This window comes from Ovis aries, chromosome 1 (genome assembly GCF_016772045.2).
Source record: "Ovis aries strain OAR_USU_Benz2616 breed Rambouillet chromosome 1, ARS-UI_Ramb_v3.0, whole genome shotgun sequence".
NCBI classification, from domain to species: domain Eukaryota; kingdom Metazoa; phylum Chordata; class Mammalia; order Artiodactyla; family Bovidae; genus Ovis; species Ovis aries.
The window spans coordinates 25,110,288-25,135,210 of record NC_056054.1 but is presented as its reverse complement, the minus strand read 5'-3'; the positions used below and the strand labels follow the sequence as shown (position 1 = coordinate 25,135,210).

Here is a 24,923-nt window from a genome sequence, read left to right as displayed (position 1 = left end):
CAGTTAGCGCCCTGGTACAATGCTAATTTGAAGTGACATGTCCATACTGGCCCTCCGTAACATGAAGAAGCCTAACAGGTGTGAGGGGTGTGGCTTCCCATGGGCTCTGTTGAACTTCTAACCAGAGAAAAATAGCAGAAAAAGTGAAATGAACCTTGAATAAAGCTGTCAGCAGTAATTATCTCAGCAACACTTTGTGGGGAGATAAAATAAGCACTGGTGCTTTTATAACCTGAACACACTGGACCGAAGATAGATTTTTTCACCCGTTTAACATAAACTGCTGAATACCTTTCAAGAGATATTTTCATGGAGCCTAATTAAACAATAACTTAATTATTATCATGAAATATAAATGGCTGGAAGACATGCATTTGTTTTTTTCGGTTAACACATGATTTCTTTGGGTTTTTTTTTTTTTTTTTTTTTTTAGTAGTTTTGGTAAATTTTTTTCATGCTTTTTGTGTTAGGAAGCCATTATGGTCTGAAATCTCAAGTAGTTTATAGAAAGTTATATTGTCTTCTGGGAAAGGATAGTTTCACAACTAGCACCAAAAACTGCTTGAAAGTTTGGTTGTCAGATACTTTGAGAGGTGTTCAGTTTATTGGACTGGCCCACACAAAGCAGAATAATACATACGAATGGCGTGAATGAAGTGCAAGTCATCAGTGTTGCACGTGCTTCCTTGGAGAAGTATAGCAGCAGTATACTTCCTTAGTGGAATAGGACCCAGGTGAGATTTGATAAATCTTTTTCATCTGTTCTTCAAACACCATCCATTGTCATTTTCTTTTGACAGTAGTATTTTTAAGGTGGCTTCCCTAGTGGCTCAGTCAGTAAAGAGTCCATGCTGCAATGCAGGAGACCTTTAATTTACTTACAAAACAATTCAAATGACATAATGACTATGTTTATCTAACCTGAGAAATATAGAGAAGTTTCAGTATGGTTCTTCTTCATAAATTTCCAGACTATAGAAGCTAACTGCAAAGAAGCAGATGAGATTTTGCAATATTAGTTGCTGTTTTTCTTTCATTGCCTTTCTAGAGTTATGGTTTCAGGTGATCTAATGACATCTAGAAACTTTTTTTTTTCATGATTCAACTTTACCATGTTGCTGTGGCACTTCCCTAGTTGCTTAGATAGTAAAGACTCTGTCTGCAATGCGGGATACTCGGGTTTGATCCCTGGGTCAGGAAGAACCCCTGGAGAAAGGAATGGCAACCCTCTCCCGTATTCTTGCCTAGAGAATCCCATGGATAGAGGAGCCTGGCAGACTACAGTCCATGAGGTCTCACAGAGTCGGATACGACTGAAGTGACTAAACAGCAGCAGCAGATATAAGTAAAGATATATATAGGTTATATGGTTGGTGGTAAGAATTTTAGAATATAATTCTGAGGAAAAGACAAATAGGTGGTACTAAATTTGTTTTAAGTAAAATGCTAAATATATTATAAATTCACTTTACTAATCATATCTGAGCATCTACTATGTGCTGAGATCTCAGCTGACTGCCAAGGATACCACCAGTGGTGAACAGTATCTACTTTGATGAAGTGAATGGCTTTCTAGGCTATAGGTTTGTGAATGATTTGCAGACAGTGTTACCAGTATTCTGCTATACCTAATCCTTCAGTTCCGTTCAGTGTGGTCACTTAGTCGTATCTGACTCTTTGCGATCCCATGGACTGCAGCACGTCAGGCCTCCCTGTCCATCCTAATCCTTGGTGTACCTAATCCTTGATATGCCTAATCCTTGGTATACCCTAAATGAGAATGCATTTGGCATAGTTTGCTACAGTCCTATTCTACAGAAAAGAAAACTGAAGCCCCTGTTTTCACCCCAGATCTCAGAGCCAATAAACAGAGCAGAGTCAGGACTAACATATTTTGACTGTTAGCTTTTTTTTAAAAAAGTGGTATCACCTCCACTTTAGATTGAGCCAACCTGGCTATCTTGTTAAGTCTCTGATGTACTGGGTGCAGCAGCATGAAAAAATGAAAGTGAAAGTGTTAGTCGTTCAGGCATGTCCAACTCTTTGTGACCCCATGGACTGTAGCCTGCCAGGCTCCTATATCTATCTACATATGTATACATGTAGACTATAATCCTCACAATAATCTTAATTTTTTCTTTTTTAATGTTTTATAAAATTTGTTATGATTTACAGTTTATTACAGTTATTTCAAAACATTGGTTATATTCCCCAACTTGTACAATATTGAGCCTATCTTACACCCAGCAGTTTGTCCTTCCCCTTGCCTCCGCTGCCAGTGAGCACTAGTTTGTTCTATATATCTGTGAGTCTACTACTTGCCTCACTACAAGATTTTGACTTAGGAGCTTTGCAGAGAGGGGTATTGAGGCACTTAGAAGATAGGAGAATTATTCAGAGGCATACAGAACTAGGATTTCAAACACTGGCAGTGTAGCTTTGGAGTCAACTTCATAATCACTCTTATATAGTTCTCCAAGCAAATATAGTGACACCTAATTAGCAAAGAATTTGCCTTACAGTGACATACTTTTTTCCAGAAACTTCCTTGTCACAGATATAAATGATTCAGAAGACATTGGGTACATATAGGGGATGAGGTTCCTTCCTTGTTCAGTAGTATAGTTCTTTCTCTCTTACCTGTATACAGTATAAAAAATAGTGGGAGATAATAGCTGGAAAGTGGGCCACGTAATAGCCTTGAAAAATTGGTTCAGAGTAAGAGAAGAGAACTTGGAAATAACTTTAGTGAGAGGCAGATTTAGGATTTTTACCCAGGTCCTTTTATCTGTGTACAGTGCTCCACAAATATTTTTACACACGTGGAATCGTATCACAGGCAGCATTGATGGGAGAAAGTAATAAAAAGGCACCATGCGTCTTAAGACATAAAAGAACAATACTTGCTTTGCTGTAATGGTGGTGACAGAAAAGAAGTAGCTTACAGGCTCTTCTAAGTTAAGTGTATTTAAGCTGAAAGTTCTCAGTAGGCTTAACTGGTCTCCTAAAGTCACTGCCGCAGTGACTTTTCTGTACCCTCAATAACCTGTTTTCCTGTCTCTCTGTCTTCATTAAGTTCATCTCATGAGTTAAACAAGTTCCAGTTTTGGACATCACTTATAGGATATGCTTTTTAAAATACCAGTCATAAGCAGATAGTGAATTTCAGAGATGAACTCTTAGACAAACTGAGAGCCAAAATATATCTAAATAAACATACTCTTCACTGGGCGGCACTTAAAAGAATGTCATATAAGCTCTTGAGAAGAGATGAGAAACACCTCAATAAACTGTTCACCTAGAAAAAAGTAATGTATCAAGTATTGATCAACATCTGGATATTTTTGCTGTAGAAAAGATTAAGTAATATTTTTGATTGCTCTCTGTATGTTTCAGGATACATACTAAATAAGCTATACATGGTTGACATAAGGTGCTATAAAACAACGTATACCAATAAACCCCAACACTGGCATCTAGGCTTAAATTCTTTAAAATTAAAAAAAAATTTTTTATACAATTTTAAATATTACTTTCCATTTACAGTTATTTCAAAATATTGGCTATATTCCATGTGATGTACAATACATCCTTGAACCTACCTTACACCCAATAGTTTTTACCTCTCACTTCCCCACTCCTAAATTGCCCCGCACCTCATTGGTAACCACTAGGTTGTCCCCTATATTTGTGAATAGGCTTAAATTTCTTAAAACAAAAAATTGTGTATTGCATTTGAAAACACCCATATGACAGTCCTTTCCACTGTCAAAGAGCCAAAGTTGTGTGTGTGTGTGTGTGTGTGTGTGTGTGTGTGTGTGTGTGTGTGTGTGTGTGTGTGTATGTGTGTGTGTTTCAAATTGCAAAATTAAGTCCACTCTTCTAAGGTACCTTTTCATTTTTCATCTTTTTAATGTTGTCAACCAAGATATTATTCTTATTTCTCATATGAGGAAACTGAGGTCTTTTGAGGTTAAACAGCTTACCTGGGAAATGACATTAAATATCAAAATGAGGATCCTAGACCAGGTTATCTGCATCCAAGTGCCTGGCATATAATAGGAACTTTATAAGTGTTTACTGAATGACTAAGTTATAGACTCTAGATAATGATATGGTTAATGAAGCTTATTAAACAGCTAACTCTAAATTATGAACTAATTATAGGGAAGAAGAGAAAAGTCAAGAGAAATCTGCTCTTGTCTCAGATTACTTTCTCCCTGTAATCAGTCTTGTGGGTTAAAGCCATATTTTCTCTCTTCTGCCCTCCACCAGAGGGTGCTCATAAGCAATTAAATGACGGAAAGCCATAGAAACAGAAACCAAGAAACCAGTACCATTTTAATTCACAGCATGGATTATTGGCCCCTGTGCAAAATAGCTGACTTTAAAACAGAACTCTTTGGTTTAAAGTTGCCTTGCAAATAACAACTTGTCTGCCTGCCTGTGCTAATATCTTTATGCAGGTAAACCTGACCAATAATAGATATGGGAAATACTATGCCAGGAGGCAGCATTAGGCTGGCCTAATAGGGTAATATTTAATGCTGTTCGGTTTTATTCTAGTATTCTGAAGTTTTTCAGATGCTCTTCTAAGTGTACTTATTAGAATCAATAAAAGGGTTCAAGAATGCTGCTATTGCCTTTATATCTAGTTTATAAAAATACTACATTTTTAAATAAAAATACATCTAATTCTGGTGCAGTGGGCAACTTTTTATCTCTCTGTGGTGTAATCTGGTTTTAAGGGCTGGGGTGCAATAGATTTTTTCTTTTAAACAAAACTTGTATATGGAGCACTCTTTTTTTTTTTTTTTTTTTGCTAGAACTCAAGATAATGTTTGAGCAGTTCAGAGAAGCATAAAGGTGAGCAGTTATAATGTGTTTTGGAGCTCCCCAGCAGATTGAAAGAAACAAATACTAAGTCAGAAGTTTTTTTTTGTTGTTATTTTCATACATATTCCTAAAATTTTTTAGAAATTTGATGTTATTAAATCAAGATACTTATTAGTATTTTACAACTACCTATGGCATCTGAAGAACACACAATTAACATTATTTAGTAGAAAGATGATTGAATATGAGTCAAGAAAATATGTTCATGCAGATAGGTGACTTGGGTAAGCAAATTAAACCTCTGTGCATCTCAGTTTCTTTCCCAGTTAAATGGGAGAATTAGACCAGACCTTCCTGTGAGAAGACATTGCTTTTCATTTGGAATCTGTTGGGGATGATGGGACTCCTGATAGAAGAAGTTTTAAGAATTGGCTGCTGATACATTTCTCTCTGTAGTTTCTCAGTTCTAGCTTGGAAGGGAGCTGAGGATGCTTGACAGGGAGGGTATGGCAGCAATGCTTAATACACTTAAGATTTCAAGATCTGTGATGTCCTACTTGGAATGCCATTTGATGAATTCTAAGGACCCTTCCAACTCTCACATCTTATGAGTCTAAAATGAACCCGTCTGTAGGAAGCCTTCCTTGTTTCTTCCAACTCTGTGCTTTCCTGATAGCATTCATATTTATATACATCACAAAAAAACTTCAGAATTTGTTACTGTTGATGTTTATCTCATTAAATCTTACTAACTTGCCCGATCAACTGAGTACTATAGCACAACAAGGCCAGGCAGAGAATACAGTTTTTTAGCTATTTACACAGGAGTTTTGTACATAATTGATCTTGACCTATACATCTCTTATGATATTCCATTGGTTCCAGCTTATTATTAGTCACATCCTTTTTAACAGTGTGTTTTTTTATGAGGTGACTAAACTGCTATTTAACCCTGCTACAAGAATGTGACAGTGGACTAGTCCAGACAAGTGGAGTTGCACTTGGTAACTAACATTCTTAATAAGCTTGCTTCAACCTGCCACAAATTAAAAGCTCTGTGATTTTTCTAGCACATAAGTGATTTAAAAAAAAAAAAAAAGCTTGAATTGTGAAATAAATAAGCTTTTTTGATTTACACTCTGGTTGGCAGTAAATGAAACTTCAGCCTCTTGATTCACTTTGGCTTAAACTACGTTAATAATCTGTCTGGCTAAACAGTGAGCATCTGAAAATTTTAAAGGAGTGTTCCAACAGTCATCGTCAGGGCTCCATAAAAAGCCTTAGTGTTGCTCAGAAATATGATGTAGTTGAAAACCCCGTGGCCTTTGGAGTAAAATCTACTTTGCTGCTTGGTAGTTGACTGATCTTAGATAAGTTGTTCTGCCTCTCAAAAGGCTGTATTGTGATTTATACGATCATGATTGCCTTTAATTTGCAGGATTGCCATGTAGGGTATATGTATGTTACACATTTTATATATAGTGCCTAGCACATTGATGATATCAAGAAGCAGCTATTTCAATTAAGACAAAGAAAGTAATTATTGTTTATCAGACTGTGAGACAACATATTGTAGGGTATTAATAGTTGTTTGATTGAATTATTTTTAAATGACTCTGAGGTAAGACTGCCTAAGTTTAATTTTGGTGACTGCAGCCATGAAATTAAAAGATGCTTACTCCTTGGAAGAAAAGTTATGACCAATCTAGATAGTATATTCAAAAGCAGAGACATTACTTTGCCAACACAGACCCGTCTAGTCAAGGCTATGGTTTTTCCTGTGGTCATGTATGGATGTGAGCGTTGGACTGTGAAGAAGGCTGAGCGCCGAAGAATTGATGCTTTTGAACTGTGGTGTTGGAGAAGACTCTTGAGAGTCCCTTGGACTGCAAGGAGATCCAACCAGTCCATTCTGAAGGAGATCAACCCTGGGATTTCTTTGGAAGGAATAATGCTAAAGCTGAAACTCCAGTACTTTGGCCACCTCATGCGAAGAGTTGACTCATTGGAAAAGACTCTGATGCTGGGAGGGATTGGGGGCAGGAGGAGAAGGGGACAACAGAGGATGAGATGGCTGGATGGCATCACCGACTCGATGGACGTGAGTCTGAGTGAACTCCGGGAGATAGTGATGGACAGGGAGGCCTGGCGTGCTGCGATTCATGGGGTGGCAAAGAGTCGGACATGACTGAGCGACTGAACTGAACTGAACTTAGTAGCTGTATAACTTTGGGCAAGCTTCTTAATCTATATAAGGCTTAGTAGCCTCATCTTTTAAAATGGGGTTATAATATCTGTCTGGCAGGGTTATTGTGAGAATTAAATGGAATAATGCATATAAAAACTTCATATAATACCAATACATATTAAACTCTCAATAATAGCAGTTATTTTAAAAATAATTTTTAAACTACTGAGTGGTTTCATGGGTAAATATACATATTTCAGAACACCAAATTATACTGTTCAAAATGTGTGTCGTTATTGTAGATCAGTTTTACCTCAATAAGGCAATATTCTGGAGAAGGAAATGGCAACCCATTCCAGTATCTTGCCTGGAGAATCCCATGGATGGGCAAAAGCCAACTCACTGGAAAAGACCCTGATGCTGGGAAAGATTGAGGCAGGTAGAGAAGGGGACAACGGAGGATGAGATATGGATGGTATCACCAACTCAATGGACATGAGTTTGAGCAAACTCTAGGAGTTGATGAAGGACAAGGAAGCCTAGCGTGCTGCAATACATGAGGTCGCACAGAGTTGGAGAGGACTGAGTGATTGAACAACAGCAGAGCAATACTCAATGATGTGTGTGTGTGTGTGTGTGTGTAGTATTGATTGTATTGAATGCCTGGTGCCCAGTAGCATTCCCAGACCCAGATGAAATTAATTGTCCTAGTATCAAGACGATCACAGGCTTGAAAACATAGTTTTTAAAAAAACTTTCTTTTATTTTTTTTAAGCATAAGAGAATTATATTTTGCAAACTGATTTTTTAAAGATACATATAATAAAGCTTCCCTAATGGCTCAGACGGTGAAGAATCTGCCTGCAGTGCAGGAGACAAGGGTGTGATCCCTGGATTGGGAAGGTCCCCGGGAGGAGGGCATGGCAATCCACTCCAGTATTCCTGCCTGGAGAATTCCCATGGACAGAGGAGCCTGGCGGGCTACAGTCCATGGGGTTGCAAAGAGTCAGACACAATTAAGCGACTAAGCACAGCACACAGTAAAGCTATGCTTTCAGAATTGTTGTTTTATGTTACTGAGTGTTTCATATGCAGGGTGAAGATCCTCCTGGTGGCTGAACTGAATTTTCTTAGTCTCTTATTAAGATCACAGTCCATTAGAATTGTAAGAGGTCTGAGGGATAAATCATGTGGGTTGCTATTATATTTTACAAAAGAGAATATTGATTCTCCTGATGACTATCCCAAGGTCCCATAATTTGGTCTCCTAAATTCTTGTGTAGTACTCTAAAAATGTCTTCAGTTCAGTTCAGTTCAGTCGCTCAGTCGTGTCCGACTCTTTGCCACCCCATGAATTGCAGCACGCCAGGCCTCCCTGTCCATCACCGTCTCCTGGAGTTCACTCAGACTCACGTCCATCGAGTCAGTGATGCCGTCCAGCCATCTCATCCTCAGTTGTCCCCTTCTCCTCCTGCCCCCAATCCCTCCCAGCATCAGAGTCTTTTCCAATGAGTCAACTCTTCGCATGAGGTGGCCAAAGTACTGGAGTTTCAGCTTTAGCATCATTCCTTCCAAAGAAATCCCAGGGTTGATCTCCTTCAGAATGGACTGGTTGGATCTCCTTGCAGTCCAAGGGACTCTCAAGAGTCTTCTCCAACACCACAGTTCAAAAGCATCAATTCTTCGGCGCTCAGCCTTCTTCACAGTCCAGCTCTCACATCCATACATGACCACAGGAAAAACCATAGCCTTGACTAGATGGACCTTAGTCGGCAAAGTAATGTCTCTGCTTTTGAATATACTATCTAGATTGGTCATAACTTTTCTTCCAAGGAGTAAGCATCTTTTAATTTCATGGCTGCGGTCACCATCTGCAGTGATTTTGGAGCCCCCAAAAATAAAGTCTGGCACTGTTTCCACTGTTTCCACATCTATTTGCCATGAAGTGATGGGACCGGATGCCATGATCTTCGTTTTCTGAATGTTGAGCTTTAAGCCAACTTTTTCACTCTCCATTTTCACTTTCATCAAGAGGCTTAGTTCCTCTTCACTTTCTGCCATAAAGGTGGTGTCATCTGCATATCTGAGGTTATTGATATTTCTCTTAGTCTGTCATTAATAGTAAGGAATAAAGACAGGCTACAAGTCTGTATTTGGGAAAAAGCTAAAATTTGGCTGCAAAACAAAAACACTTTTAAGAACTAATTTATATGGTTAGAGAAAGCGTTATTAAGATGGGCCTAATAAACACCCTGAAACGATAAGACTACTTGTCAGAAATAACCAGTGGTCAATTATGATGGGTTTTAGGAATTGTCTTTACATGTTGTTTTGGTATTTCATTTTAATTTATTTAAAAGGAAATTATATGGGAGGAAACATTGAGAAGATTCTAAACTTCACAGAAGAATATGCTTTGGGGCCTTCTCAGTTGTTTCAAATAATTGCCATTATTTATGAAAATTAGTTTCACCTTACACCTTGCATAGTCTAGCACTTCGCAACTTTTTGGTCTCAGGATCCTTTGGTACCCTTAAGAAAGTCAGAATTATATCTACTGACATTTGCCATATTTAAAATTGAGAAAAATTAAATGTTTAAGATAGTAGTAATAAACGCATTACATGCTGGTATGAATAGCATTTTTATGAAAAGTAATTATATTTTCAAAAAAAAGCTAGAATTAATGAGTGATGTTTTACACTTTTACAAACCTCTTTAAGGTCTAGCTTAATTGAAGACAATTAGATTCTCATAGCTTCTGAATTCAGCCTATTCTGATATGTTGTTTTCATTGACGTATGATCTGCATTCCCCAACCTTTTGGGCACCAGGGAGTTTTGCAGAAGACAATTTTTCCACGAACTGAGGGGTGGGAAGTGATGGTTTCGGGATCATTCAAACACATTACATTTATTCCATGCTCTGTTTCTATTATTACTACATCAGTTCCCTCAAATCATCAAGCATTAGATCCCAGAGTTTGGGGACCCCTGAAGTATATGAAGAAAATCTGACCTCACACAGAGTTGTAGCTGGAAGAGGGAAAAGTATTTTAATAGTCTTTTCAGACAATTGTGGATATTCTTCTTTGATACTAAACTAGAACTTGACAAGTGATAGTTTTCTAAAGATTAGTTTCAATGTGGAATCTGGTACCATGTCAGTATATTTTTTGTACTTTGTTACAAGATCCATTGATCTGTCTCACACTTTGAGTATATCCTTTTTCCATGCATAATTTTGTAATGTCATGCATTCATTGTTATTTGGAGGTTGTTGGTCCTCTGAATTACACAAATTTTCTAATGGTTTCAACTCTTTCAGAATGCATTATATAATGTCAAAAAAATCACTCTGTTAATATCACCTCCAATCTCATTAGAAAAGTCTTTAGGCATTAAGGAGCATATTGATTGCATGGTAGCAATAAATGGTTTTCCAAAATTTTAGTTTTTAATCTTGAAAACTCAAATTTTGTCATTGGCAATTAATATTGTCAGATTTGTGGCTTGAAATAACAAGCTTGCTTCGTTTATTTTGGTGGAAAATCCTAACACCTAAATCTGAATAACCACAGTTCGTCTGCCAGTTATTTAAGTAATAACAGTGTTCCCTGGAAAAAGTGGCTGGTTCAGAACACAACTCATATAGTTACATAAGTGCTTTCCCTCTGCACAATCATAATTCTCTGCTGTGCAGTATGAGTGCTTTATACATGCTTCCTAGTTGTCACATAGAATATTAAAAGGCTTGTACTCAAGTCAGGTTTAATTAAAACTAATAAAATTTGCCCATTCAACAGTAACATTCTTGAGGGAAATATGTGTTTTTACAGTGAATACATGGTATTGAAGACTTAAACACAATATAGTATCACTACTTTGGTTTGTGCGAAGGTTATCAGCAGTTTTCAGGCTTCCCAGGTGGCACTAGTGGTAAGGAACCCACCTGCCAGTGCTGGTAGAAGTAAGAGATGCAAGTTCAAACCCAGGGTCAAGAAGAACCCCTGGAGGAGAGCACAGCAAACCACTCCAGTATTCTTGCCTGAAGAATACCATGGACAGAGAAGCCTGGCAGGCTAAAACCCCATAGGGTAGCACCGAGTTGGACATGACTGAAGTGACTTAGCACACACTGAAGCGACTTAGCACACACATCAGCACACCATTGATTTACCATTCGTATAAACACAGTGAAAAAATCAAATACTATGTGTTTATTTCAAAAACTATTTTGATTTTATGGAAACCCTAAAAGGTTACTGAAAATCGTGTGTCTCATGTACCCGTATGTTCATGGCAGTATTGTTTACAATAGTCAAGAAATGGAAGCAACCCAGATGTCCATCAACACATGAATGGATAAAGAAGATGTGTGGTACATGTATATAGTGGAATGTTACTCAACCATAAAAAGAATGAGTTTGAGTCAATTCTAGTGAAGTGGATAAACCTAGTGCCTGTTAAACGGAGTGAACTAAGTCAGAAAGAGAAAAACAAAAATATTGTTAAAATAACACATATATATGGAATCAAGAAAAATGATATTGATGAACCTATTTGCAGGGAATGAATGGAGATGCAGATGTAGAGAATAGACTTGTGAACACAGTGAAGGAGGGAGGGAGTGGAACAAATGGAGAAAGTAGCATCAACATATATACACTATCATGTGTAAAATGGATAACTGATGGGAAGTTGTTACATGACACAGGGAGCTAAGTCTGGTGTTCTGTGATGACCTAGAGGGGAGGGATGAGGGGAAAGAAGGGAGGCTCCAGAGGCAGGGAAAGTGAAAGTGAACTTGCTCACTCGTGCCTGACTCTTTGTGACCCTATGGATGGTGGCCTGCACCAAGCTCCTCCGTCCATGGGATTTTCCAGGCGAGAGTACTGGAGTAGGTTGCCATTTCCTTCTCCAGGGAATCTTCCCGACCCAGGGACCAAACCCAGGTCTCTTGCATTGTAGACAGACGATTTACCATCTGAGCCACCAAGGAAATCAGAGGGAGGGAATATGTGTATAATTATGGTTGATTCATGTTGTTGTATGACAGAAAGCAACACAATATTGTAGAAATTAAAAAAACCGAAACTAAAGAGAACCTTGTGTCTATGCACCATACTTTGAGAACTAATTGGGATAGTTAATGTGTTCCTAAGAAAATGCTAAATACTTTCTGTAAGAAGAAAAGAAAAAACTTCGTAGATTTAAGAGTATTCACTAAATGATGACTTTATTGACTGTGCCAAAACCTGACTGTGTGGATCACAACAAACTGTGGAAAATTCTTCAAAAGATGGGAATGCCAGACCACCTGACCTCCCTCTTGAGAAATCTGTATGCAGGTCAGGAAGCAACAGTTAGAACTGGACATGGAACAACAGACTGGTTCCAAATAGGAAAATGAGTGTGTCAAGGCTGTATATTGTCATCCTGCTTATTTAACTTCTATGCAGAGTACATCATGCGAGACGCTGGGCTGGAAGAAGCACAAGCTGGAATCAAGATTGCCAGGAGAAATATCAATAACCTCTGATATACAGGTGACACTACCCTTATGGCAGAAAGCAAAGAATTTAAGAGCCTCTTGATGAAAGTGAAAGAAGAGAGTAAAAACGTTGGCTTAAAGCTCAGCATTCAGAAAACTAAGGTCAGGGCATCTGGTCTCATCACTTCATGGCAAATAGATGGGGAAACAGTAGAAACAGTAACAGCTTTATTTTGGGGGGCTCCAAGATCACTGCAGATGGTGATTGTAGCCATGAAATTAAAAGACGCTTACTCCTTGGAAGAAAAGTTATGACCAACCTAGAAAGCTTATTCAAAAGCAGAGACATTCCTTTGCCAACAAAGGTCCATCTAGTCAAGGCTATGGTTTTTCCAGTAGTCATGTATGGATGTGAGGGTTGGACTATAAGAAAGCTGAGCACCAAAGAATTGATGCTTTTGAACTGTGGTATTGGAGAAGATTCTTGAGAGTCCCTTGGACTGCAAGGAGATCCAACCATTCCATCCTAAAGGAAATCAGTCCTAAGTATTCATTGGAAGGACTGATGTTGAAGCTGAAACTCCAATACTTTGGCGACCTGATGCAAAGAGCTGACTCATTTGAAAAGACCTTGATGCTGGGAAAGATTGAAGGCGGGAGGAGAAGGAGATGACAGAGGATGAGATGGTTGGATGGCATCACCGACAATGGACAGGAAGGCCTGGAGTGCTGCAGTCTGTGGAGTCGCAAAGAGTTGGACATGACTGAGCAATTGAACCTGCCTCTTGAGAAATCTGTATGCAGGCCAGGAAGCAACAGTTAGAACTGGACATGGAACAACAGACTGGTTCCAAATAGGAAAAGGAGTACGTCAAGGCTGTATATTGTTATCCTGCTGATTTAACTTCTATGCAGAGTACATCATGAGAAACGCTGGACGGGAAGAAACACAAGTTGGAATCAAGATTGCCGGGAGAAATATAAATAACCTCAGATATGCAGATGACACCACCCTTATGGCAGAAAGCGAAGAGGAACTATAAAGCCTCTTGATGAGAGTAAAAGAGAAGAGTGAAAAAGTTGGCTTAAATCTCAACATTCAGAAAACTAACATCATGGCATCTGGTCCCATCACTTCATGGGAAATAGATGGGGAAACAGTGGAAACAGTGTCAGACTTTATTTTGGGGGGCTCCAAAATCACTGCAGATGGTGACTGCAGCCATGAAATTAAAAGACGCCTAGTCCTTGGAAGAAAAGTTATGACCAACCTAGATAGCATATTCAAAAGCAGAGACATTACTTTGCCAACATAGGCCCGTCTAGTCAAGGCTATGGTTTTTCCTGTGATCATGTATGGATGTGAGAGTTGGACTGTAAAGAAGGCTGAGTGCTGAAGAATTTATACTTTTGAACTGTGGTGTTGGAGAAGACTCTTGAGAGTCCCTTGGACTGCAAGGAGATCCAACCAGTCCATTCTGAAGGAGATCAACCCTGGGATTTCTTTGGAAGGAATGTTGCTAAAGCTGAAACTCCAGTACTTTGGCCACCTCACGTGAAGAGTTGACTCATTGGAAAAGACTTTGATGCTGGGAGGGATTGGGGGCAGGAAGAGAAGGGGATGACAGGATGAGATGGCTGGATGGCATCACTGACTCGATGGACGTGAGTCTGAGTGAACTCCGGGAGATGGTGATGGACAGGGAGGCCTGGCGTGCTGCGATTCATGGGGTGGCAAAGAGTCGGACACTACTGAGTGACTGAACTGAACTGAGCAACTGAACTGAGCTGAACTAGATGATGGAGTATCTACGTGTGGCAAATGTATCCACTCAGAGAGCCTGTTAGGAGAGGTAATATTATCCATTTTTATATAAAAAGAAACTGAACTTGAGACATAAAATATTTATTTGAGTTAACAGTCGCACAGTGACTAGCAAAAGTGATTTTGAACTCAAGACACTGTTATTCTTAAAGTCCTTGCTTTCAGGAGAGTTAGAAGACAGGCCACAAACTGAAAGAAAATATCTTCAAAAGATATATTTGATATAGGACTCTTATCCAAAATATACAAAGGATTCTTCAAACTCAACAAGAAAACAAACAACTCAAAAAAATGGGTCACAGACCTTAGGAGACACCTCACCAAAAGAAGATATACAGGTGACAAATAGCCATAGGAAAAGATGCTACATTATATGTCATCAGGAAGTACAAATTAAAAGAACAGTGAAATACCACAACACACTTATTAGAATGCCCAAAATCCAGAGCACTGATAGCACCAACTGCTGGTGAGAACATGGAGCGACAGGAACTCTCATTCATTGCTGATGGGAATGCAGAATGGTCCAGCCACTTTGGAAGACAGTTTGGCAGTTTCTTACCAAAATAAATATACTCTTACCATAGGATCTAGCAGTTATGCTCTTTAGTACTTACTGAAGGGAGTGGAAAACTTATGTCCACACAAAAACCTAAACATAGATGTTTATACAAGCTTTATTCCTAATTGCCATAACCTGGAAGCAATCAATATGTCCTTTAGTAGGTAGATGGATGAATAAACTATGATACATGCAGACAATGGGTTATTATTCTTCCCCCCACTAAAAAGAAATGAGCTCTCAAGCCATGAAAAGACATAGATGAACTTCAAATGTGTATTATTAATTTTTAAAGTCCATGGTACATTCAACCTTCCCCCGTTGTTAAATAGAATAAGTTCCTTTAACTATTCACCAGAACTTTTAAGTGCCTGCGCTTTCCTTGGATTACTTATTAACACAGCAGATTTACCTGATTTGGGTCATTTTTCTTTAATTTAAAAACAAATTTGCTGTCTTTCAGTGTTACCAAGTTCATATACAGCTCGCCACATGACAGGCCGATAAATTGAGTTGTTGAAGCAGGGAATAGTGACTTGATTCAGAAAACCAGGAGACAGAGAAGATGGTAGACTAGTGCCCCAAAGAATCATCATACCTGACTTAGAATTCAGGCTTTTTTTATACTAAAATGAGAGGGCATGTGACTGGTTGTTGCAAACCTCTTGGTGCTAGAATCCTTTGTTCTTGCAGCTATCCTCATAGGTAGGTCAGGTTACAATATTCCTGTAAACCTCCAACAAGACAAATGTTACTCTCTGTTCTGCCACTTTTTGTCTCTATTTGAATGGAAAAATATTATACCTTTGAAGATCAGAACCTTGAGAATGTTCTTTCCTGTTTATTTCCATGCTATTGGCAACATTCTTAACTTTAGAAAAAGTAATAGCATACAGAGTTAAAAGTAAAAGAGATCCAGTATGGAGTTGCATTTGTTCTAACCTATTAACAGTTTTGTCATCAGCTGACAGGAAGAATCAGCTTGAATTCTTGCCTGCTGTGGAAGGTGAAAGTGAAGTTGCTCAGTCCTGTCCGACTCTTTGCGACCCCGTGGACTGTAGCCTACCAGGCTCCTCCATTCATGAGATTCTCCAGGCAAGAGTACTGGAGTGGGTTGCCATGTCCTTCTACAGGGGATCTTCCCAATCCAGGGATCAAATCTGGGTCTCCCACATTGGAGGCAGATACTTTAACCTCTCAGCCACCAAGGAAGCCCTACTGTAGCTATCATGCTTTAAAAATGTGGTCTTATTTTTGAAATAAAAGTACTGTAGAATCCCTTAGTTTTGAAAAGAGGAGAGTTTGTTGAACAGTTTAAATATATAAACTTTTTGTGTTAATGTAATAGAATATATACTTGTCAAATTAATTCATTAACTTAACATTAATTTGAATCATTGTTTTCATGCTCTCACTGGTCATTTTATCCCAAACTACAAGTCCTCATTCACAGAATAACAAAAGGAGTGTTTGTTGAGCATCTACTGTGGCTAGACAATGTTCTTAATACTTTACACATATTAGCTCAGCCTTATCCCATCCTTGTGAAAAAGTACTAGTCTAATACCATTTCTATTATGTATCGTTAGGGCATCTGTGGGGTTTTTGTTCGTTATCATCTGTCTTATAGGTATATATCATCATCTTCCCAAGTGTTAGTCGCTCAGCCATGTCTGACTCTTTGCAGCCCCACGGACTATAGCCCACCAGGCTCCTCTGTCCTAGGAATTCTCCAGGCAAGAATACTGAAGTGGGTTGACATTCCCTTCTTCAGGGAATCTTCCCAACCCAGGTGAATTCTTTTCTGTCTGAGCCACCAGGGAAGCCAAAACATTCTTCAAAATATCTATAAGACTTATTTATAAGGACTTCCAACACTTGCAGTTGTGAGATCATACCTCTAAGAATAATCATGAAGTTGATATTAAGTATCCTTGTCTCCTTTATTAACCAGTTCTGACAGAGGTGCTCTGTAAGCATCTCAAGCATCATTGACGGGAGAGGGGAGGCCTTATTTCAGGCTAATTCTTTCCCAAATAGTCTTTCCCAAATAGTCTGTTGTCGTTCAGCTTAAAGTATTTGAGGAAGCATCCTGCAATATGAGAACTTTTGTAAACCTTCAAATAAAAGGTAACCTTTCCAGTGAGAGAATTTTATATAGAACCTAATCATGTACGGCATTACGGACTTGATGGACGTGAGTCTGAGTGAACTCCGGGAGATGGTGATGGACAGGGAGGCCTGGCGTGCTGCGATTCATGGGGTCGCAAAGAGTCGGATACGACTGAGCGACTGAACTGAACTGAATTGTGTACTTGTTGTTTTAGGGATGTAAGTATCTTATGGAGTTTCTTTATTCTGTGTCTCTCCTCCAATTTGTTGTTTTTTAGGTGTTATAATAGTCATATCTGATTCCCATGTGCATTGGAGCCATTTATTTTCATCTCAGAGACATTTTTTTTTCACTCAATTATTATTAACAATTTTCTCAATGATAAACTGAGGCAATAACTAGACAAACAGGCTTTATTTTTACCCTCATAGAATCTACTATAATGGTAGACTTACTAGTTTTTTGTCCTCTCCACTTTACATATAAGCTTTATTCATAATTGCCTTAACCTGGAAGCAACCAAGATGTCCTTCAATAGGTGAATGGATGAACCATGGCAAATCCAGGAATATCATTCAACACTGAAAGTAAATGAACTTTTAAGACATGGCAAGACATAGATGAACTTTAAATGCATACAATCAACCTTCCTATCTGTGGATTTCGATCTGCAGTTGTTTGAATCCACAGATGCTGAACTTGCAGATAAAAGAGGACTGACTATACTATGCCATTTTGTATAAATGACTTGAGCAACTTCTGTACTTTGCTTTCCATTTTATTGTACGCCTAAAATTACTCTTTAAAAAAAAAGTCTTAATACATATATAACAAAATCCTGTGCCCATTCAGCTCTTTCAACAAAACCCATTCAACAACATACCCATTTTAGCATAAAAATATGCAATGAGTGATACCAGTGATATTTTAGTCATAAAAATTCTACTTTTTTGTCAGTCTTCCCAATCCTTCAGTGTCCAGAAGATTACATACCCAGATTTGCAGCAATTGTGTAGAATTAAATAATAAAATGAAGCTTTCTTGACTTTATTCTGTGCTGAATTTTTGAACCCATTTTTAATCTCTTCATCTACCATGATGGAAAGTCAGAGAATTAAGTCTAACATAACCAGAAAAAACTGAATAAAGACTTGAAACAAATTTTGAAATGAGTCACAATCCTTCATTGTATTAGAATAAAGCAATCTTGTGATTGAAAGATTACCTTTATGTAGAGGTTAATTATTATGATGTATGTATATCTAAATGTAAAATTTTAAACTATAAAGTCAAACAAACCTGCAGCCATAATCTTTTCTTTTTCTACTTTCTTGCAAAATAAATACTCCAGTGATAATATTGATATCACATTTGATTTCACAAATATTATCTTTCACATATATTATCTTTGATTTCACATACGTTACCTTTCTGTATCTTCATACCAACTCTGTGAGAGAGAGAGAGAGAATAGATTGTATTACCCTATTTTATAAATCAAGGACAGATTGTATTACATCATTTTCTAAGTAAGAACCCTGAAGTACAAAAATTCTAAATGATTTTGCCCATTATCATTGGGCGACTTGAGTGCTTTAGCCAGGCTGGAACTTCAGCCTTCTAACTTCACATCTGTTATAAGTTTTTGTCATGAATCATAGCAAAACTTTGGTGCTAACTTCTTGAAGTGACTGTCTGAGTAACTTGTCCCTCCAAAGGGTCCCCAGCTCTACTGAGACTGCAGTAATTATCTTTTTTCTGTCTGTTCTTATGTAAATCTCCCCAACTGGTATATCTGTTCCTTTAAAATAGATATCATGCCTTATGTTTAATCAGCACTGGGCACCTAGTAACTTAAAAATTCCTGACCCTTTAATTTCCTCAGTGCAGAATGAGGCCTACCTGGTCACCTGTAGACTGAGGAGAAAGTACTGACTACTGTCCTCTTATCTTCAGGAATTATTAGTAGCTATGGGGAAAGTTGGTGGCTCAGTGGTAAAGAATCTGCCTGCCAATGCAAGAGACTCAGATTTGAACCTGTGTCAGGAAGATCCCCTGGAGAAGGAAATGGCAACCCACTCCAGTATTCTTGCCTGGAATATCCTATGGACAGAGGAACCTGGTGAGCTACAATCCATGGGTTTGTAAAAGAGTCAGACAAGACTTAGCGACTAAACAACAACGATGGAGAAGGTTAATGTTGATAACGGTGGAGACAAGCCCATTAAAGAGCCAGTGCATTTGTAGTGCAGGTACTTTTAGTGAGTGCCTTCCTCCAGTTCCTCCTAAAATACACCCTTTTTTGATTTACGTTTGGACTGTATGCAGCGATAGTCACAGTGGAAGTTAATCACTATTTTTCTTCCCTCAATCCTAAAAATAATGACTGTTGGAGTATAAAAAGCTCTCTGGCTATTTCATTATAGTTTCAAAGCCATCTTTTATTTATCTTATCCTATTTAACCCTTTCAAGAGTCCATTGAGGTAGTTAAGGCAAGGATTACTCACCTCAATTAATAAAAGAGGAAACTCTAGCTTAGAATAGAGAAATGACTATTCCAAGATCAGGAGGCTAGGCCATACTTAAATTGAAATTTTTCTGGCTCCTCCAGGTCTCTTTCCATTACACTACACTGCTTCTGATTGTCAGTGACATTTACCATCATTACTATTTCATTACCAGAGGATTTCAGAGTGGGGGAGGAGAACTTTTTTCAAATGAAAAAAATGAAAGCAGTGTGGCTTGAAATTAGCTTATGCTTCTTATCCAACTTAGCTTTGCTTTTATTTGTACTGAAATGAAATAAATTGAGCTAATTGTGATAATTATGTTGGTGGATAGAAATGACAGAATCAATGAAGTTTTATGTTTGTTTGTTGTGTTAATCAGGTCTAGCATTTGTGAAGTACACTGCCAAAATATCTAGATGCAAAAGCAAACAAACAAAAACCACTAATGAGGCTAAAAGAAAGATAACAATAATCAAAGACACGATTTTTGTATAATCCATATGACAGCATACACTGCACATTATTGAAACTATGTAGATATTTAGGTGACATTTATGTTTTCCATTCCAGTATTTGTCTTCAGATAATTAGCCTAATTATAACACGTTAGAAGTGTAGTTAGAACTAAATCACTATTAAGTCTGGTACCTATGAATTTGCCGATATTTGGGTTTCCTCATATGTCAGTTTAGCTCACAGCTCCCCAAAAGTTACAGTGGATATTTCCAGTGTGCTAATGGATACCCTATTTTATTTCTAATAATAATATAGAGAAACTTTATATCATCATTACATTAAATATGTGTTATTTTACTACCACCAAGGAAAAAATACATCTTTAGGCTATTCAGTGTTGTTTGAGTTCCTTTTCATAGACAAAAGTTACATGTACTCTTTCCCATTCTATTGTTTTCCTCTGTTTCTTTGCATTGATCACTGAGGAAGGCTTTCTTATTTCTCCTTGCTATTCTTTTGGAACTCTGCATTCAAATGGGTGTATCTTTCCTTTTCTCCTTTGCCTTTTGCTTCTCTTCTTTTCATTGCCTTTTTGCATTTCTTTTTGTTTGGGATGATCTTGATCACTACTTCCTGTACAATGTGATGAACCTCTGTCCATAGTTCTTCAGGCATTCTGTCTATCAGATCTAATCCCTCGAATCTTTTTGTTACTTCCACTGTATAATCATAAGGGATTTGATTTAGGTCATACCTGAATGGTCTGGTGGTTTTCCCTACTTCCTTCAATTAAAGTCTCAATTTGGCAATAAGGAGTTTATGATCTGAGCCACAGTCATCTCCCAGTCTTGTTTTTGCTGACTGTATAGAGCTTTTCCATCTTTGGCTGCAAAAAATGTAATCAGTCTGATTTCAGTATTGACCATCTAGTGATGTCCATGTGTAGAGTCTTCTCTTGTGTTGTTGGAAGAGGGTGCTTGCTATGATCAACACGTTCTATTGGCAAAACTCTGTTAGCCTTTGCCCTGCTTTGGTTTGTACTCCAAGGCCAAATTTGCCTGTTACTCCAGGTATTTCTTGACTTCCTACTTTTGCATTTCAGTCCCATACAATGAAAAGGACATCTTTTTTGGGTGTTAGTTTTAGGTCTTGTAGGTCTTCACAGAACCATTCTCTTTAAGAAAATTAGAGATACCAAGGGAGCTTTTCATGCAAAGATGGGCACAATAAGGACAGAAATGGTATGGATATAACAGAAGCAGAAAATATTAAGAAGAGGTGGCAAGAATACAAAAAACTGTACAAAAAAGATCTTCATGACCCAGATAATCACGATGGTGTGATCACTCAACTAGAGCCAGACATCCTGGAATGCGAAGTCAAGTGGGCCTTCGGAAGGATCACTACAAACAAAGCTAGTGGAGGTGATGGAATTCCAATTGAGCTATTTCAAATTCTAAAAGAATGCTGTGAAAGTGCTGCACTCAGTATGCCAGCAAATTTGGAAAACTCGGCAGTGGCCACAGGACTGGAAAAGGTCAGTTTTCATTCCAATCCCAAAGGAAGGCAATTCCAAAGAGTGCTCAAACTACCACACAATTACACTCATCTCACATGCTAGCATAGTAATGGTCAAAATTCTTCAAGTGAGTCTTCAACAGTACATGAACCGTGAACTTCCAGATGTTCAAGCTGGTTTTAGAAAAGGCAGAGGAACCAAGATCAAGTTTCCAACATCCACTGGATCATCGAAAAAGCAAGAGAGTTCCAGAAAAACATCTACTTCTGCTTTATTGACTGTGCCAAAGCCTTTGTGTGGATCACAAGAAACTGTGGAAAATTCTTAAGGAGATGGGCATACCAGACCACCTTACATGTCTCCTGAGAAGTCTGTATGCAGGTCAAGAAGCAACAGTCAGAACTAGACATGTAACAACAGACTGGTTCCAGATTGGGAAAGGAGTATGTCAAGGCTGTATATTGTCACCCTGCTTATTTAACTTCTATGCAGAATACATCATGAGAAATGCTGGACTGGATGAAGCACAAACTGGAATCAAGAAAGAGAAATATCAAGAACCTCAGATATGTAGAGGACACCACCCTTATGGCAGAAAGTGAAGAAGAACTTAAGAGCCTCTTGATGAAAGAGGAGAGTGAAAAAGCTGGCTTAAAACTCAGCATTCAGAAAGCTAAGATCATGGCATCTGGTCCCATCACTTCATGGCGGATAGAGGGAAAACCGTGGAAACAGTGACAGACTATTTTTTGGGGCTCCAAGATCACTGCAGATGGTGATTGTAGCCATGAAATTAAAAGATGCTTACTCCTTGGAAGAAAAGTTATGACCAACCTAGACAGCTTATTAAAAAGCAGAGATATTAATTTGCTGACAAAGGTCCATCTAGTCAAAGCTATGGTTTTTCTAGCAGTCATGTATAGGTGTGAGAGTTGGACTATAAAGAAAGCTGAGTGCCAAAGAATTGATGCTTTTGAACTGTGATGTTGGAGAAGACTCTTGAGAGTCCTTTGGACAGCAAGAAGATCCAACCAGTCCATCCAAAAGGAAATCAGTCCTGAATATTCATTGGAAGGACTGATGCCAAAGCTGAAACTCCAATACTTTGGCCACCTGATGTGAAGAACTGACTCATTAGAAAAGACCTTGATGCTGGGAGAGATTGAAGGTGGGCGGAGAAGGGGACAACAGAGGATGAGATGGTTGGATGGCATCACTGACTCAATGGACTTGAGTTTAAGTAAACTCCGGGAGTTGGTGATGGACAGGGAGGCTTGGTGTGCTGCAGTTCTTGAGGTCGCAAAGTGTCGGACACAACTGAGCAACAGAACTGAACTCGAACATAAACTGAACATGTTCTCATTTCCCTAAATTAATTTAAATCTCAAAATAGTTATTTAATATCTGACTCACTATAAAATTCGATAGAAATTAATATATGTTAATTTCATTGGTTTGACTAAACTTGGTTAGTGTTTTAGATCATAATGGTAATAAAACTAAATGTCTGTGCCAGGTACTGTGCTAGGTACTTTATAAGTATTATAGACTCATCAGCTATAATGATCTGAACTTCTGGATTAATATTGACTTGATCATAAATGACATTGTTACATTGTATAGAAAAGTTTTTTAATGGCTTCAGCAAACAGTCTTCTAGATACACCTTCAAACAAGATTATAGAGTATTGCCTTGGGAATTGAGAAATGGAGGTGTTATTATCCTGCTCAAAAAAGTAGCAGACATGCTAGCATGGGGAGGTGTATATGATTAGCTTTATTTTAGGCTTGGTGCAGTTTCCTGAAGCCTCAGCCTATTGTCTGATAAAAACTAGCCTTGACCAATGTAGCATTCATATGTGGAAAAATTTCAGATTTTTAAAGCCTCCCTTTGAATGTAATGCCTAGACTACTAGAGTGAACTTTAATTTTGCTTCAGAAATAATAGAAAATGTCTAAATATAATTTTTTTTGTAAAATATAACCTCATTTTGTTTACAAATGATGGATTCTACGTTTTACAGATGTGTCTTGCTGAATCAGGGCTCTCTTATCCCTGCCATCGACTTACAGTGGGAAGAAGATCTTCACCTGCACAGACCCAGGAGCAATCTGAAGAGGTAAGCATGTTTGTTAGCTTTTCATCAAACATAATGTCTGTCCTCCACTCACCTGCCCACTTCCTATTCTTCTTTTTTATCTGCCGCAGCAAAGAATAGGTAGAGTTAATGTAGCATGAATAACTTTTCAGTAAATTCTTAAAGGCAGAAACTTTCCAAGCGAGATTATTGCTAATGTGCTGCTTCTTGTTCTGTAGATTTCATGTTTGAAACAGACAGAATTGGGGTGGATCAACTGAAATGATTTTTACTTAGAATTGTTAGGTTAACAAAGGAAGTTTTTAGTTGCTGACTGTATAGTGGACTACATTTATTAGAATTCACCCTGAAGGTCCTTTAACTCATTGAGCTGGATCAGGTTCTATGTGCCAAACATTGTCCTCAATACTAGGGAACAAAGATGAATAACAGTGTACCTATACCAAGGTGCTCAGAGTCAAAGGTGATACATTAGTAAACCAATAATAATGGCAAATGTAATAAATGCAGTGACAGCAGTGCATTACAGGGTGCTGTAGAAACAAAAAGGAGCAAGGAGATTGAACATGTTTATATATGTGGTATGCCTGTATGTGTCTTTGCAGGTCTGAACTATATTAAAAGGCAGAATCTTTTCCTTGGGTAACAATAGCACTGTGTCCAACCATGACTTGCGTATAAGGGAATGAGAAAGACAGCCTGGACATTGTAATTTATCAGTTTTAGAAGTATTTATTGGGACTTACTGGTGGTCCAGTGGTTAAGACTCTGTGCTTCCAGTGCAGTGGGGGCAGGTTCGATCTTTAGTTACAGCATGGGAACTCTTAGTTTTGGCATGTGGTATCTAATTCCCAGACCAGGAATCATACCCCAGGCTCCCTGCATTGGAAGCACGGAGTCTTAGCCACTGGACCACCAGGGAAGTCCTTCAAATGTTTAAATTAGTCCCGTAAAACCTTTTCCATTTACATTCTATACAAAATACAGTTGCAATTTTTTATTTAAACTTAAATATTTTGGACATTTGTTATGGAAGCTGCCACAAAACCTCTCCCACTATTCTCTGAATATGTAATTGTATCATTTAAATATGTAAAAGAGAAAAGGGACTGAATAACAAGTTGTAATCTGTGATCATCCTGTGAAAATGACAATTTTCCACTCAATTTTTGGAACTCCTTAAGGAAGGGAGATTTTCCCCCCACTGCAAATACTACTATACTATTTCTTTAGGTTTCTAAAAATGTTAATTTCATTTAAAGAGCCCACACCATTTTTTCCAACACTATCTTGCTAATTGCTCATGAAAGGAAAAATAATA

General features: G+C 38.1%; 1 protein-coding gene across 7 annotated transcripts in view; it reads left to right on the top strand.

Moving 5' to 3' along the window:
* FAF1 (Fas associated factor 1) overlaps positions 1-24,923 on the top strand; it is a 497,312-nt gene that overhangs the window by 295,466 nt on the left and 176,923 nt on the right. For all 7 annotated transcript variants that reach the window (XM_042247840.2, XM_060408829.1, XM_060408824.1 and 4 more), the window contains one exon: positions 23,528-23,623. In XM_042247840.2, the coding sequence (XP_042103774.1) occupies positions 23,528-23,623 (96 nt within the window). The remainder of the gene's footprint in view (positions 1-23,527; positions 23,624-24,923) is intronic.